Source organism: Poecilia latipinna, unplaced genomic scaffold, assembly GCF_001443285.1.
Source record: "Poecilia latipinna isolate Pla-1442-1.1 unplaced genomic scaffold, P_latipinna-1.0 Scaffold4862, whole genome shotgun sequence".
NCBI classification, from domain to species: domain Eukaryota; kingdom Metazoa; phylum Chordata; class Actinopteri; order Cyprinodontiformes; family Poeciliidae; genus Poecilia; species Poecilia latipinna.
In genome coordinates, this window is record NW_015117478.1 from 453 (window position 1) to 17,280 (window position 16,828).

The 16,828-nt window shown below is 39.5% G+C and overlaps 1 protein-coding gene and 1 long non-coding RNA gene across 2 annotated transcripts; one reads left to right on the forward strand and one right to left on the reverse strand.

The window, feature by feature from the left end:
* Positions 1–325: 325 nt before the first annotated feature.
* slc1a1 (solute carrier family 1 member 1) lies at positions 326–11,760 on the reverse strand. The gene is made up of 9 exons (XM_015026424.1): positions 11,616–11,760; positions 10,727–10,841; positions 10,263–10,305; positions 10,015–10,110; positions 9,739–9,923; positions 4,921–5,028; positions 1,369–1,491; positions 1,084–1,278; positions 326–647 (listed from the first exon to the last, which is right to left on the reverse strand). Exons 1-9 carry the CDS (start codon positions 11,743–11,745, stop codon positions 509–511), a joined length of 1,134 nt encoding a protein of 377 aa, XP_014881910.1. The 5' UTR covers positions 11,746–11,760; the 3' UTR covers positions 326–508.
* Positions 11,761–14,198: 2,438 nt separating this feature from the next.
* LOC106943089 (uncharacterized) lies at positions 14,199–15,703 on the forward strand. The gene is made up of 2 exons (XR_001423812.1): positions 14,199–14,820; positions 15,018–15,703. It is a non-coding gene; the product is annotated as an uncharacterized LOC106943089 (long non-coding RNA).
* Positions 15,704–16,828: the final 1,125 nt, after the last annotated feature.

The window sequence follows — 16,828 nt, forward strand, 5'->3', positions numbered from 1 at the left end:
TCATTTTGGACATGGAACAGAACCACCGTCCCTCTCTGCTTCTCAAAACGTTAGCCTTCCTAATAGCGGCTCTACGGTCCCACCAGAATCTGGAGCTGTGTCCGATCTGGCGATCTTCTGCGCCATGTGCAACCAGGGCCGGTCTTGTGAGAAATTCTGTCCCCCTGTGAAAATCTGTTCCCCCTGTGTCGGGAGCGCGCATTGCAGCCGACACAGGGGGAACAGATTTTCACAGGGGGACAGAATTTCTCACAAGACCGGCACAAGGCAATAGCCTAAGGTACCCTAAAATGATCTCTAATATTACCTTAGGTGTGAATTGTGCATTCTAGAACTTTATTTTGTGCTTGTGTCTGTTCATGTTCTGTCCTAGCTATTTATGGACTGATTTCTTACACCAGTCTGATGCAGATCCCAAAGAATGCATTGTTTGTTGCAGGCTTAAGAGAACACAATAAATTGAAAATACATTGACTTGATTTAATAATATGGGATGACAAAAAAAAAATTACAGAAGCCAGTCCATAGCAACTATCAGTGTAACATCACTGGCAGGTAGTCCGACACCCGTTAAGACTATCACCATGGTAATAAGCCCAGCATTGGGGACTCCTGCTGCTCCAATACTGGCAACTGTTGCTGTTATGCTAAAAGAAGAGACATAAAGCATATCTTGCGCTAACAACTGAAAACACTGTGACAGCTAATCATCAGGGGTGCACCTATAAATCAGCTCCAATTTTCTTAGCTTTGGGAGATCGTAATCAGCGAATACTTACATGTGAAATCAATCTTTTCCACACATCTTGTCTTCTGAAAATCAGCCACTGTCCCCTTCTGCTCTGATGTGAGAGAGGCTGACTGACAGACCCGCCCACAAGTTAACAGTAATCGCCCGAATGTGGCCAACTTAGTGATCGATGGTCGGCCAGAAAACTGCAATAGGTGCACCCCTACTTATCTGTTTGCAATCCAATATCCAAGCTCTTGAACTCTATGGCCCAAATGATTTCTAGAGTTGACATATTTTCTCAAATTCATGCTATATGTAACAATCACCTATACTAGAAACAAATGGCCAACCTGATAGTGACAATCTGGCCCACGTCCAGAGGGTAGTCATTAAGCTGGGCGATGAAGATGGCAGCCACTGCCTCATAGAGTGCTGTGCCGTCCATGTTAATGGTGGCACCTACTGGGAGCACGAAGCGAGTTATCCTCTTGTCAATGCGGTTGTTCTCTTCAGCACAGCGGAAGGTGACTGGTAGGGTAGCAGAGCTGAAACACATTGTGAGGAATTGACTTCCCATATAGATGGGCAGATAGAATTTCAAGAAGTGAAAAGTAAAAGAAAAAAGGTTTACTGACCTGGAAGAAATCATAAGGGCTGTCACCAAAGCCTGAGCCATTCCTAGGGTGAATGTGTAGGGATTCTTTCTCACAATGATGAAGAAAATGAAAGGCAGACAGATAGTGGCGTGGATAGCTAATCTGTAGAACAAAGAAGATGAATGTCTTAAGTTATCCCTCATCTTATTTACGTTAAGTCAATGCAGTCTTATGTCCTCTTGATGTTTTAGAATGGAATTAAATAATATAGCTCTAGGTTCCTGAGGCCTTTTAAAGTTTCCCAAAAAATATCTTTGCTGCATTTTCCTGTAGGTTAAATGATCCAACACCACTTTTAGTTAGCTACATATTTTTAGAATACATAAATATTCAGAGAGGATCCATGTCAGGTTTCTCTGGTTGCTCTGGCTTCCAATCATTTAAAACATGACTGTTAGATAAAATGATCTCTAAAATTACCTTAGGTGTGAGTGCATGTGCACAGGATTGTTTAACCAGTATATTCCTAGCTCACCATAAAATTGGTCAAATTAAAATTAGGAAAATAAATTTGTTTAATGGAAACATGCCATTAAAAAAAATTCAAAATTTTCTAGAAATGTTTTTGAGCTAGGATGAGGTGGTTTTTCAGCCGTATATCAAAATAGATATATTTCGCAAAACTAAACTGGAAACGCTTATTTTGGCATCACAAAATCAAATGATCGACAAGTGGCTGTTACCACTGGATGGCATAAAGACGACAGGAAGTAGTAGGAGGATAATAGTTTTTTGTTTTATCAGCAGGGCCGGCCCAAGGCATAAGCAAACTAAGCAGCCACTTAGGGCCTCAGGGCCACTAAGGGGCCCCCTCAGTGGAGCTGACTTTTTTTTTTAAATAATCATTATAATATCAAAATAAACAATTTCACTATGAAGTGATTTGTTTTACAATATATTTGATCAAGTATTTAGAAATTATTATTTTATGGATAAAAAGAAAAAAAAATTAAATGCTCTTGGGGCCCCTGGTGGCCACGGTAGGTACCGCACACTTCACCAGTAACATGAGCTGCCATGCAATGTGCAGTGCGCATCCAAAGCTCCAGTCAGAAAAAGCAAAACAAAGTCTCAAAAAATTACTTATCCTTCAGGGAGAGAGAAAATAAAAAGAAAGAATAGAAAAAGCCAAGATAAAGGTTTGTTTTAATGTGTCTTGGCAATGTAATGTAAGTGATTTGTAAAGTTGTTAATAGAAAATTAGCTTGATAACGACCTGGAACAGTCCAGTTCAACAGCCAAACATTTATGCTTGGGTTGAATTGATTCTCATGGTTGGCTCTGTATATTTCTGAGGTATTTTTGGCTTCAAAACAACTTGTTTGAAAACGTTTGATAACAATAATTGAATCTTCTCAATGTTTGACATTGTCTAGCAAAATGTTTTTACGTCAGGCTACATAGCTGCTACATCGATGAGCTGCTGTATGCTGTAGTTGGGGATTTGTTGCTTGCTGCTGAGCAGAATCATTTTGTGGCTAAAATGGTCATTATTTTTTACATTAACTTCTAAGTTATCTGAAACTAATGTTAAAATCATTTGAAGGCTCAGAATCAGTCCAGTACCGGTCCACATTCTCAGGGGAGAAAGACTCACCTGGTATAAATTACATTTTTAGCCATAGGAGTAATGCTTAAGAGAAATTTATTTAATCAAAAAATGTCATGAATATGTGTGTATGTATTCCATCTTAAGTTAGGCTGCACCGATTGCAGTTTTCTGACCGATCCCTGGTTACCGATCTTTAAAAAGCCTGACCTGTTGATTTTAATTTTGGCTGATACCAATTTTTTTTGTCTGAAATGTTGCTAAATATATCAAGAAAGTCTCTGAGTTGGCAACAGTGGGGTGAACATTGTTAACTCCAAACATGCAGATCTGACCTGGTGGGTCAGTCTGTCAGTCACACCTCTCACTGCAGAGCACAAGAGGACAGAGGCTGATTTTTAAACCTTTGCTGACAAAGATAAGTTTAGGGGATAAGATGGGCTTATTGGCCAGTCACGATTCTCCAAAATTAAGGAAATCGGCGGCCAGAAATCAACTGGTTGATTAATCAGTTGGCCAATAAATGTATCCTATTATACATGTATATGATGTAAACAGTACTGCCAGAGATGCAATAAGTTTATAGCCGGTGTGTGAATGATCTAATGATTGGACTGCTAATTGCAGCCAGTCTACATTGTAAGTAGAACTAGAGGGCCCCAAAACCAAATTTTGCTTAGGGCCCCATGGAGGCTTGGGGCAGCCCTGTTTAACAGACAATGTGCAGCTGGCTCCACCAAGAGCTGTCACAGCATCACACAGCTCATAAAGAGTTGTGCGTCATTTGAACGTGTTTAAACCATAACTTCTGTAAAATTACAGACTATGATTTCCCCAAAACGCAGCATACTAGCTGCCCCTAATGTAGGCAGGGCTTGATGCTCTATCTCCTTAATAAGACACCAATGTCTCCTCTGATTGGTTGATAGATGATAGTAGCTAGCACCATAACTGAATTATGAATATTGTGATCAAGTTTATTCATGTGTAATTTTAATTTAATTTCTTATTTAATGGAAACACTGCAATTGCAAAATTGTGGGGGGTTTTCAACATTATCAGGATACAGACAAGTATTTGTGCATATTTGCTAAGGAAACAGCTTGTGTTGCCCTGCAATGAGGTGGTGACTTGTTCATGGCGTACAACACACACCTCCTGCTCAAGGACCACTGGTATAGCTTTGGTGATGAGCTCATTGGAGCTAGATGTGCTGAAGCAGAGAGATATCTGAAAGTTTCATATCTTGACTGAAAGCTCAGAAAGTAATTCACTCTGGACAGAAGGACAGCAGGCTCTGAGGTCTGGAATATGAGACACTTGATTTAGGTGAATAAATGTGTTTTTTATATTGACATAGCAGATTGTTTCAGGTGACTATTAACTGCCAGAGAAACTAAGAAGTTGTTGATTTGATGTTTGAGGTGCTCTCCCACCTCAACATGCAGTATTTCAGCTTCCCAGGAGAGATCCTGATATGAGGAGGTAATTCAGCCGTCTGATACCAGGAGGGATGCATAAGTTGTTGGACACTGGCACCCTGATCTCGACACAGCGGTTTTTGCTTGTGCTTTTAAAAACTGATTTAATGTCCCAGAGTTTATGATGGCTGAGCTCCAGTTGTTCAAGGTAAGTGAGCAGAATTAATTGAATGCATTTTTGCCTTATTAAGTCCTTATTAACACAACTGTATTGTGTTACAGTGCTACAGTGCTATATTGAAGTCTGAATTGTTTGGAACCTTTGACTTACCCTCTGACCTAACAAGAGAAGATTTACAGTGCACTCTAACTGTGTCACTTAGATTTAGAAGCGTTCATTACTGCATCTGCAGGTTGAGCAGTTTTAAATGTCCTTGGCCCTTATCAGGGCCCACCAAGAACTCAGCTTTTACTCCATCACTGAAGGGAGAGTCAACCCAAATGTCAGCCATAAATCCTGGTGTCTGGAAGAGGCGGATTCAGAGTAATGAGCTAGCTTACCCACTCAGTACAGTCACCATATAAAGACCCATCTTCCTGAAGATCTCCCAGTCTTCCACCTCAATGATCTTTGCAGCAATTAGGAACAGGATACCAAACGGCATGTAGCTGAAAAGTACACACAGTTAGAACTGGAAACATAAGAACAGGGAATATATGCATATACAAAAATGAATGGTACCCCTAATATTTCACTATAGATGCCACAGACAGCCTTAATAGCATGATAAAACAATTTGCAGGAAATATGGAAATATGGCTTAGTTTAGTTATCTTTTAATTGCTCACTTGAATTAAATGTTTTTGTTTTCATCAGAAATATTTTTCAAATTGTATTCATGTACAGTAGTCTAGAATCGGTCTGTCTGTCATGATGTGTGTAGGAGTGGACCCAATCGCAGTAGATGTAGAATACTGTGGATATTTTAATGAAGAAAATCAACTAGCAAAATCCAAAATCCAGGGTTACAAGGAAATCCAAAACAAAGCAAACTGGAGACACAAGGGTAACAAGGGTAGTGACAAGAAGAGTGATGAGCAAAGTGATGAGACGGACTGGCAAGTTGTGACTGAGATAGAGAAGTTTAAATACTGGGAAGTAGCAAATGGAATAATATACCTAACTAGATGAGATAACTGATTGCAAGTGTAAACTTCTGTTTACCAACAAAAATAAAACAACAACAAAAAAGGTACAAAATTGAGAATACAGACACTTCCATTTACACAAATTGAATCAATTCGGTGGAACTTTAATTTTTTTCTCACAAGATATTAAGAGCACTAGTAGCAATATAGACTTTCTGCAGAACATCACTATGCAGTAAGTGTAATTTAAGTAGTTGACAAAGGAGCTAGCTGAGGGGCGGAGAGAATGTGACACAGGGAGGCTAAGAAAATATACTGAGGAATACAAAAGGGAGGAAACACCAGGGAGCTGAAAATACTTCTAACAGTAAGGAAACACTAAGATTAAAGAAAACCTGATAAGCTAGAAGAGAAAAAGACATGAGCAAAACCATAAACAAACCTAAACAGAAGTTAAAACCGCAAGAGGCGTTGGACACCCTCGCAGTTAAGCGTCGCTCCGGCCTTGTGGCAACCGCGGGAGTTCCAGCAACGCTGCCTGCTCACCACCACTAATGCAGTTCCCGCGCCCGTCCTCTTGTCCAGTGATCCCCAAAGTCGGTCCTTGAGGGCCGGCATCCTACATGTTTTAGTTCTCTCCCTGGTGGTAGTAACAACCTTTTCAGCATGTCAATGTTCTTCTTTGGCCTTCTAATGAGCCATCATTTGATCCAGGTGCCCTAAACCAGGGAGAGACCTAACACGTGCATGATGATGGCCCTGGAGTACCAACTTTGGGGACCACTGCTCTAGGCGATGTGTTCAGTAATGCTCCCTGATGATGCACAAAAAATCTGGTGCACATCAGCTGATGTATTAGGGAGACATAGCTGTTGGAATAACCCAGAAGGCGCAGTGGAGTTGGATTGCAATGTCAAGCTATTGGGCTCTTTAGAGTTTAACAAAGGTCAAGCTTAGTGCAAATAGGATGATGCATGCTTGATTTAAAGACAACCGTATGCAAACTGCAAGGGATTAGAATTTGGCATTTAGCCACGCCCACATGCTCTCGTCAACAATCAGTGTTGAAAGAAGGATTTATCATCATGTTATTCTAATTCATTAAACACAGGTTGAAATCGGTATTTAATTAATTAGATGACATCAGACTATGGTGACATAGGATTGTCAGGTTGAAATCTGCATGAACCACAGAGTAAAAAGAAGACAAATAGTAACCCTGCCCCCTTCCAGCACAAAATGGGTGGGGTTTTACTTTGATACAGCTGGGAGCTAGCAGAGAAGTTAATCCACCTTGATTTTGATGGCGAATGGCCAGATTTGAGGCTTGGCCACACCCACATGCTTTGTCGTACAAAAATTCCTTTGATAACTTTTGATCTTCAATGACTCAAGACTGTGCTGACTGAGTTTGAAGTCTCGAAAGTTGTTGGACAAGTTCGCTCAGACACAATGTCAATAAAACAGACAAAATGGTGGCTTTGATCCAAAATGGCCGACTTCCTGTTGGGTTTGGACCATGGCTCCTAAAGACTTTTTTGTTGGTCCTGACTTGTCAGGACCAACAAACATGTGTACCAACAATGGTACACATGTGTATCTTGATACACATGTGTACCAAGTTCCATAATTCTGGGCTTAAGCAAAAATATTCTAGGGAGGCGCTGTGGAGGAATTAGGCCACGTCCACCAAATATTGGACTGCATTCCTGTCAGGGGTTGGACAAGAATCAATCACAGTGAGTTTGGTGCAGCTCAGTCAAAACATGTGGAATCTAGAGCCAAATGTCTGGCTGCGGCGTGACCTATCACTTCACCGTGCCGCCACAGCCACACCCTCCATCGAACCTTCTTGAAGCAAGTGAGACCAACTTGTTATCTGTCATCTGACACAAGACCATCTTCATTGGGTGAAGAGAGGAAGAGATGGAGCTTTTCAAGAAAAAAAGTAACTTCCTGTTCTGAGGAGGCGAGGCTTAGATGACATCAGACTATGGTGACATAGGATTGTCAGGCATCCACTCATGCCAAGTTTGGTGCCAACTCAGTGTTTTATGTGAAAGTTATAGCATTTCGTTTGTTTTGGCGAGTACGCCACACCCCCAAACATATACGAAAGTCAATTTTATTGATAACTTTTAAAGCCCCATGCCTTAACTGCATCCTGACCAAGAATGAAGCTGATAGGATGAAATCCTTAGGACGAGTTTGTTAAAGTTCAACATGAGTAAAAGTGACTTAAGTCGCGCCCCTGAGAACAGAAGCGTCATGTTTTACTCTGAACGGTCTCTATCTGACCCCTTTAATCTAATCAACATGAAACTTTGTCCAGAGACAGAAGATATGTTAGTATGATGTGGATTCCAAACTTAACTGATTTCGATGGCCCTAAGTGGGTGTTGGAATGTGGCGAAGTGACCTGTAGTGGCGTTGCTGTACGTTTGGCTCTGAGTTCCACAGTTTCAAGTTGAGCTGCACCAAACTCACTGGGATGGTTCCTTATCCACCCCTCAATAGGAATCCACAATTGTTGGTCGGCGTGGCCTAATTTCTCTGCAGCGCCCCCTATAATAATTTAAATGTTTAGCGCCAAGCCATGCTATAACTCAGAATTATGAAACTTGGTACACATATGTATCTTGTTAAGACATTAAAAAAAGTCTCTTGGAGCCCTGATCCAAACCCAACAGAAAGTCGTCCATTTTGGATCGAAGCCGCCATCATGTCATTTTTATAGCTGTCGTATCTGATTGAACTCGTCCGACAGCTTTTGAGATATAGACTTCAAAATCACTCAGCACACTCTTGAGGCATTGAAGGTCAAAAGTTATCAAAGGATTTCTCGTACAACAAAGCATGTGGGTGTGGCTAAGTCTCAAACTTTGACTATTCGCCATGAAACATCACGGTGCAATAACTTCGACATGCAAGATCACAGCTGCATCAGACTTTCTATGTCTCATTATAGACTAGCCCTCATCACATTCACATGGTCAACTGGTGACATCAACTAAGTCGCGCCCACTTCCAACGGGAAGTCATCTGTTTTTTTCTGATGGATGTCTTATTTTTACTCTTTGATTTATATAGCTTTAAACCTGTGCCAAGTGACATCAATAACATGATGATAAAGTCTGTCTACGCTGCCTGCTGGCTAAAAGTTTGGTACCTGTGTGAGTTTTGTGTAAGAGACATAATAGTTTAGTGTTTCATGGGGAGTAAGCAAACTTTGACTCCTAGTAACGCCCCTTTAGCATGCACAGAAACTCACCATTTTGATCACTTTTAATCAGCTATACCTTATGAACAATCTGACCAAGTTTGAAGCCGATCGATCGAATTCCCTAGGAGGAGTCTGATCAAATGCAAAGGCTGTAATCGGCCAAAATGGGGTCAAAATCGGAACTTCAGTCCAAAATGGCCAACTTCCTGTTTGACTTGCACTATGACATTAATTGAATTTTCTGTGTGTCTTGGGGAGCTATACAAGTGTACAAAATTGAATGTCTCTACTATGAAGTAAGGTCAATGTGGAGGGTTTCCAGGTGGCGCTGGTGAGCCGTTTCTTGTGCGATTTTTGCAACAACCTTAAAATATGTAAATTGTCCGCCAAGTTTGGTGAGTTTTTGAATATGATAAAGCCCCCAAAGAGCCAATTCATTTGCTTCGAGAAAGAAAAAAATAAACACTATGATTGCAATAGGCCTTCACAGCGTTGAGCTGCTCAGGCCTAATAACTAAGAAATCTTGTCATTACAATAGGTCTTCGCAGCACTTATGCTCATGCCTAACAAGGCTGATCTAGCAATAAGAACTAAGGAACGTAGAGCTAGAGTAACTAAAAGGACTAAACAAAGAAAAAAACGTAGCTAGAATCGCTAAAGGAAGATGGACATAGATTCAGACAAAAAGACTAACTAAACCTAACGTGACAAAATAAGAAAACTAGAAACACTACGGGGAGAGCTAGAAAGACTTAACTGGAACCACTAAAGAAATATATACATAGACTCAGACATGTAAGAATAACTGAATCTAGGATGATGAAATAACTAAGAAATATTACTAGAAACAATACAGGGAGGCTGAAATAAGGAATAACTAGAAGGATTAAAGAAAACTAATCTAACTATAATCACTAAAAAAAGCTAGACAGCTAGTCGGTTGGACCCCAATTGTAGACACAAGGGTTAAAAAAATAAAAAGAGTAAATTAATCATGAACACATACCACATAATTATCTGCACTAGTTTCATGGTGGCTTCATTCAGGGCATCGAAGAATTCCAGGAGTATTCGGCCTTTGTCTCCCATCTTTCCAATAACAAGTCCAAAAGCCACACAGAATACGATGAGGCCCAGTACGTTTATTCCATCTGAATACGCTCCAACGATTTTATACTCCCTAGTGATGTTCTGGAAAGACAAGCCCCCCATAACACTGAGATCAAATCCCTCCAGGGTTTTCCCATCAGATGCTGTCAATAAACTCAAAGGGCTCACCTACCTCTACGACTGTCATGACTGTAATAGCAAGAGGTGGAATCGTGGTGGTGTTGGACAACACTTTCCCTGGCTCCAGCTCTTTCCGCTTTGTTTTGTACTACAGTGAAATCATGGAATATAAAACATGTTAGTATCAGATTCTTACGGGTTCATCTTCAGCCTTCCCGCTATAGCATGATGATGGAAAAGATTTAAAATGTTTTGTAACATTTGTGGAAATGTGTGGAATGAATGTAAAAAGTGGCTGACCTGCTGAAAACAAGCCTGCACCAGGTTTTCTGGAAACATGTTTCTGTCGATAGAAAATGTACCAGAAACAGAGATAAATTGCTTCAGCAACATGTCGGTTACTGCAACATTTCTGAGACCCCCAAAGTTTTTGCGAGATCTTCATGAAGGGCCTATTGTTCTCTCATTAAATTTTTGATGGTGTGCTTATTGTTAGCAGAACTAATATTTATGATTAGAACTTAAGAGTTAGCACAACTACTTTTTTAGTTTGTGGAGCCACCTATATTCATTCATATGCATAAGTTAATGTAAAAAAAAAATAAAGGCAAGCATGTTGCAGCAGTGGAAAGAATAACTTCCCGTTAACAGGGAGAAACCTCAAGCAGAACCATAACCTAGAGTGAGCAACCATCTGCCATGACCAACTGGGAGTTTAGGAAGGGCCACAAAACATTTATAGTTATACATATTAAGAAACTCACCTAAGGAGGTCCAGCAGTGTATCAACAGTAGTAACATTGGGGGTGGTCCCTGCTCTGTCAATGTTTTCAGCTTCTTGAGACACACCCGGTTTGATTGTCATCACCAAAATAATTCCTTCAAAGAGTGAGATCATTAGTTAACAAGAGAAGTAAAGAAGTGTGCACACTCCAATGCAAATAAAAAGGGGAAAGAGTAAATGGGTGCCTGGTACTGAAGGACTACAAAAATATGAATACATTTTAATGAGAGAAAAAAATATTTTGGCCTTTATTAAAAACTTTGTATATTTTTGGGGTGCCGGTTATTCTTATTTTTTGAGAGCATTATTTGTCAAGGCTACAGACCGACTACCAAGGCAACAGTAAAAACTCGACTGTAGGCATGAGCCGAGTATTGATATCAAGTTATACTGATGCATTGAAAAGTTACATTTATATGCATAAAAAACAACTACATTTTCAACACTTTAAAGTCCTTCTAATGAGATCCAAGATAAAGTTCTGGGTTGAGCAGACTTTTCTCTCGGTGTATGAGGTACAGAATAGATAGAGTAGACAGTGCTGCACTTCCCACACTATTTATCATAATTACAGAAAAGACCTATTTGGTTGTGTAAAAAATATTTTCGGTGGCAAGAAAACAGCTAAGAAACTCAGGGATCACCACTCAACACTCCTATTAGGATAATACTGTAAAACTACAACCTACAAGCTGAAAATTGGCTGGGAAAATACTCTAAACAAATATAAATTATTTTTGCTTGTTATGTTATGTTAATACTCTAACAGTTTGGATTATTTGTGTATGGTTAACTAATTAGACTCTTAAACTGGTCCATGCTTACTAGGGGTTTAAAAACCCTGTTAGAGAAGGAAGATAGTAACTCACCGAGAATAACTGCAATGATGGTTGTTGAGAAGTAATAGATAACAGCCCGAAGACCTATCTTTCCTGACACCTCAGAATCAAGGGCTGCAACACCTGTTAACAACAAGCCCACAATCAAACATAAAGACATACACTCACTGGCCACTTTATTAGGTGCATCTGTTCAACTGCTCATAACGCAAATGTTGAATCAGCCAATCACATGGCAGCAGCTCAATGTATTTAGGCATGTAGACATGGCTGCAGTGGTGCCGGGCTGGTCTGAGTATTTCAAAAACTGCTAATCTACTGGGAGTTTTTTACAGAGAATGGTACAAAAAAGAGAAAATATCTAGTGAGCAGCAGTTCCATGGGCCCAAATGCCTTGTTGATGTCAGAGGTCAGAAGAGAATGGCCAGACTGGTTCGAGCTGCATACCACGGTTGTCACTCGTTACAACCGAGGTACGCAGAAGAACATCTCTGAATGCACAACATGTCAAACCTTGAGGTGGATGGGCTACAGCAGCAGAAGACCGCAACGGGTGCCACTTCTGTCAACTAAGAACAGGAAACGGAGGCTACAATTCGCACAGGCTCACCAAAACTGGACAATAGAAGTTTGGGAAAAAGTTACCTGGTCTGATGAGTCTCAATTTCTGCTACAACATTTGGATAGTAGGGCCAGAATTTGGTATCAACATGAAAGCATGGATCCATCCAGCCTTGTATCAACAGTTCAGGCTGCTGGTGGTGTGCCAGGATATTTTCCTGGCACACTTTGAGCCCATTAGTATCAACTGAGCGCTAATTGTTGTGTCAAGGCAAAAGCCTACCTGAGTATTGTTACTGATCATGTCCATCCCTTTATGACCACCAGTGATGGCATAGTTACTTTGAAAAAGTAACTTTAATCAGATTACTGATTACTCCTCAAAAAAGTAACTTAAATTACTGATTACTTGATTTAGAAAGTAATCAAGAAATCTAATTAATTTCATTAGTTGTAACTTTTTTTTTTCTAGGCAAGATATTTTACTTGTATTTGCATCTTACACAACCGGCATTTAAAGACAATATTAAATGGAAAGACAAAAATACTTTCCATAATAAATCTTTTAGGGAATGAATCAAAATCTACAGAGCATAATCAAAAATGTTAGATTACCAATGTGGGTGTTGTATGTTAAAAATACAATGTTAATTATACACTTGTTTAGTCAAATTTAAAGATAGGTTTGTCAGTTTCCCTAAAGAAATAGTGTTTGATAAAGAGTTGCTCCCACAATCGCAACGCATCTGTGACGTCACGTGTTTGCCCTGGAGACAGTAGTATGGCGTCTTGTCTGAAGCTTATCATAACAAGGTAAGTTCCCCAAAGCTATTAAAACATGCTCTTTTTGTTCTGATGATGTATTGTCTCAATGTTTGTAACTCCCTGGCGGACATTATACCACAATGTATGCTGCTTTTATACTGTTATGTATTTTTTATCTCGATAAAGATCTATTAAAAAAAAAAAAAAGGAAAGTTCCATGTTAAGACCATCATGTTTTAGATTTTGATTATGTTTTTATGAATGCATTAACTTTCTGTTTGCGCAAGAGTATCAACTTATGCTTAACTTAAGTTTATTTGTTTGGATATCGCGGTACGACTGTTCAGTACAGGGGAGCTCAAGTCCAGTCCTTGAGAGCTGCTATCCTGCAACTTTCAGACGCTTCCCTGCGCCAATTAACACACCTGAATCAAATGAATGGCTGGTTAGCAGGTCTGTTCGGAGCTGATCCTGGTCTGCTGGAGTAAAGATGCATCGAAAAGTTGCAGGACGGTAGCTCTCGAGGACTGGACGTGAGTACCCTTGGTTTATTATTTTTGTTAGCAGCTAAAGCTAGCCATGCAGGTGTAGCACGGGTTATAAACGAACATTAAAACTGTCAGAAAGGCCGTTTGAGTTAACATTATTTAGCTGCGGAGTCGTCTTCTTGAAGTTTTCGGCTATAGACGGCATAATGAGGAGAGTGGCTGTGCTGGTCTGGTAGTTTGATCTATGCGATCAAAGCTAAGCCAAAATGTTTTTGTCTCTATAAATAATAATGATAATAAACAATGACATATTGGCTGCCTCTTTTTTTCTTCATTAGTATGTCATGTTGGTGACTGAAGCGTGTTATGATGACTTCAACACATTTCTTCTGACAGGTTGGCAGAAGAAATCCTCTCCAGAATGTTTCTATACGCTGACTAATTTCTATAATGCCTAATGTCTGAGTTGTGTTCATGGTAATTATTTCTGACATTTTTATGCTTTATGTTGTAGGTCGTGAAAAATATTTTGAATGACTGTGATGGTGACACACAGGTGGGTCTGGTTAGTTTTGCTCACACTTCTCTTTAAAATGTTTATTTATTATCCTAATGTGTCTATTTATCCTGTTGTTCCTCCAGGGTGGGAAAACCAGGCATTCTTCTGTTGGTTCATGTGCTCCGTCCTACATCCAAAGGCCACAAGAAGAATCCAAAACAGCTCATGTCAAACTGTGGACCATGTTTTCAGATATGTACAGGTATGTGGTTATTCTAATGTCCTACTCATTGGTTTTGTTTGCTATCTGAATGTAGCTGTGCTGCTAAATATATTTAATAATTTTTATTATTCGTCTTCTTATCATTATGTCAAAGATGCAAGCCAGTGTTGAAGCCTTCCTCATTGCCGTGCAACCAGGACAGCCTTCCTCCTGCATGTTGGTGAAAACAAAAGCAGCACCAAAGACACTTCACCATCAGTGATCACAAGATCATCCAAGGTAGCTTTTGATGAACTTCCAAAGCACACTTCACCTTCAGTGCAAAGTACCATGAATTCCTCTACAACTTCTGTAAATTAATCCAGCCTACAGTTTTCAACATTGATGTGACTTGCACAACAATTGAGGAGTTAAGATCCTTGCTTTTACTTTACCTGGCAGAGTGGACACTCTATATTATGATGATCATTTAAATGCATACTGTATCAATAAGAGGATTTGTTTTATGTTCTTCCAATTAAGGACTTGGTTTATTACAGTCCCTGTGGCAAGCAGCTCTCTGCATGGTCAGCATTGAAGGCCATATTGTCTTTGAGAGGGTCCAGCCAACATTCCAGACAGGACAGTGTTATCCATCTTCTTCATCTTCAACCTCCAATATCAACATGAGACGGCCAAGACTTTGGAGTTCATTCAACGGTAAAACCATTCCTATAATTTTTTTTTACAATAACATGGTTTTAAAGTTCTAAAGCAAGTTATGATTAACATTTCACAAAGGTGGTGATGTTTTCTCTTTACGTAATTAAAACAGCTTTATTTATATATTGTACCAGCTGTATTCAAAATGCCACACTATTTGTATTCTCAGGAATTTTCCCATATTTGTTTTTTAGTCGCTTCATTGGGATTAACCCAGAAAGGGGCACAAAAGCCGGTCATGGGAAGATGGTATCCAAAAAGACAGGAAAGGCCATTCAAAGGAAAAAGTGACAGTCAATGTTCAGGTTTCCACCTTCATCAAAAAACTGATGGACTTTGAGTGGCATCTCATTTAGGTTAGCTGTTCTTTTCTTTCCTTTGAAATCTTTCTGTTTCCATATTATTTAGGATCTAAATTGTATTGTCTTTTCTTTTTCCATGTTTGACGGTGCCTTCATCTGCATCTAATAAAGTGCCACTTGGACTCTTGAAAACCATTAATAGTTCACATTTTAAAACCTTGTTGATACTAGAATTCCACATTATTTCAGCCATGTTGAATTTTAGATTTTGGAAGTCATTTTTCTTTGATTTGTTTAGTGATACCCACAGCATGGATATTTCTTTAAGAACTGTGTTTTTATGTTCATAAGATTGTAGAAATTAATAAGTTAAACCCAGTTTATGTCACTGTAAACTGAAAGTCTTCAATTTTTATTCCAGTGTTAGTGAAACTATATATTGACTTTGAAGGCCTATTTTTTTACCAGTTCTCTGAGGAATGGTTTTGTGTTATTTGTTTTGAACGTTTGAATATACTGGAAATATGTGGTTTGAGGCATAGTGGTGCCTTTAAATAAAAATTCTGTTCTGATGGTTACTTATCGCATCCTCTTTTGTGTTATGTGAAGTTCTGATTATGTAGATCAGTGATTGTTAACCAGGGTTTGATTGAACCCCAGAGGTTCGATGAGTCGGTCTCAGGGGTTCAGCGGAGCCTCTGCCCCGGAGGTAAAGACACACTTGTGTAAAGTCGTGATGACGCCCCGCTTTGCCATCACTTGCTGCAGAGGATCATGTTACATTGCTTAGCCAATCAGTGCTGCGGAGAAGCACTGATTGAAGGAGTTCCACTCTCAGCATGGATTTGAACTTGTGTCTTTAATTACTTCAGCAAAGCTCATCGTTGTTTTCGGTATACTTTTAAATCTGCTCCTTAGTTGCATCTTTTAGGGGTTGCTACTGCCTCTAGTGGCGTGGGGGTGGTAACACAACTAATATAATTACATTACTAAATCAGAATACGGCAAAGTCTTTATTATTTATCATTAATTTTTCATTCTCTTAAGAATGTAGAGCTAATTAAATAATCTAAACAAGACCTTAAAGTGGTTCCAGTTTCTCTTGATGGCCAACCTGTTGAAACTGTGGAAAATTTTAAATACCTTGGGTCATTCCTGGACAGTCAGCTCACCTTTGCTGAAAACACTGACTATATTTTGAAGAACTGTTCTCAGAGACTCTACCTTTAAAGAAGACCTTGGGGTAACCCAACTAGACTCTAGTTGGGTCACCCCTATGTCTTGAATTTGGGGGGCTGGGAGGAATCTGATTTTATTTATCACTATGCGCATATGAAACTAGTGGGTTTGGTACCTCAAAAAAGGTTAAGAACCACTGATGTAGATTATGCATTTTAGAACCGCACCAATTGTACCACTTCTAAGAAGCCTACACTGGGTCAGGTATTAATGTTCTATTGTAAAACTAAGACTGTACTTTACAAAGTATCATTACAGTTTTCTTGGCAGTGGCTTACTCATAAAGTGAATGCAGTAGTAAAACTAAATTTACTGTAAAAATACTGGAATGCTACTATTTGAAGGTATATTTATTTCCCCACCGTATTTTACGGTGGCCGTAAAATACAGTGGGGAAAATAGAGGGGGTGCATATTTTGGCAGGCTGGAAATCCATATTGCCCAAAAATGCATCCCTGTGCTAA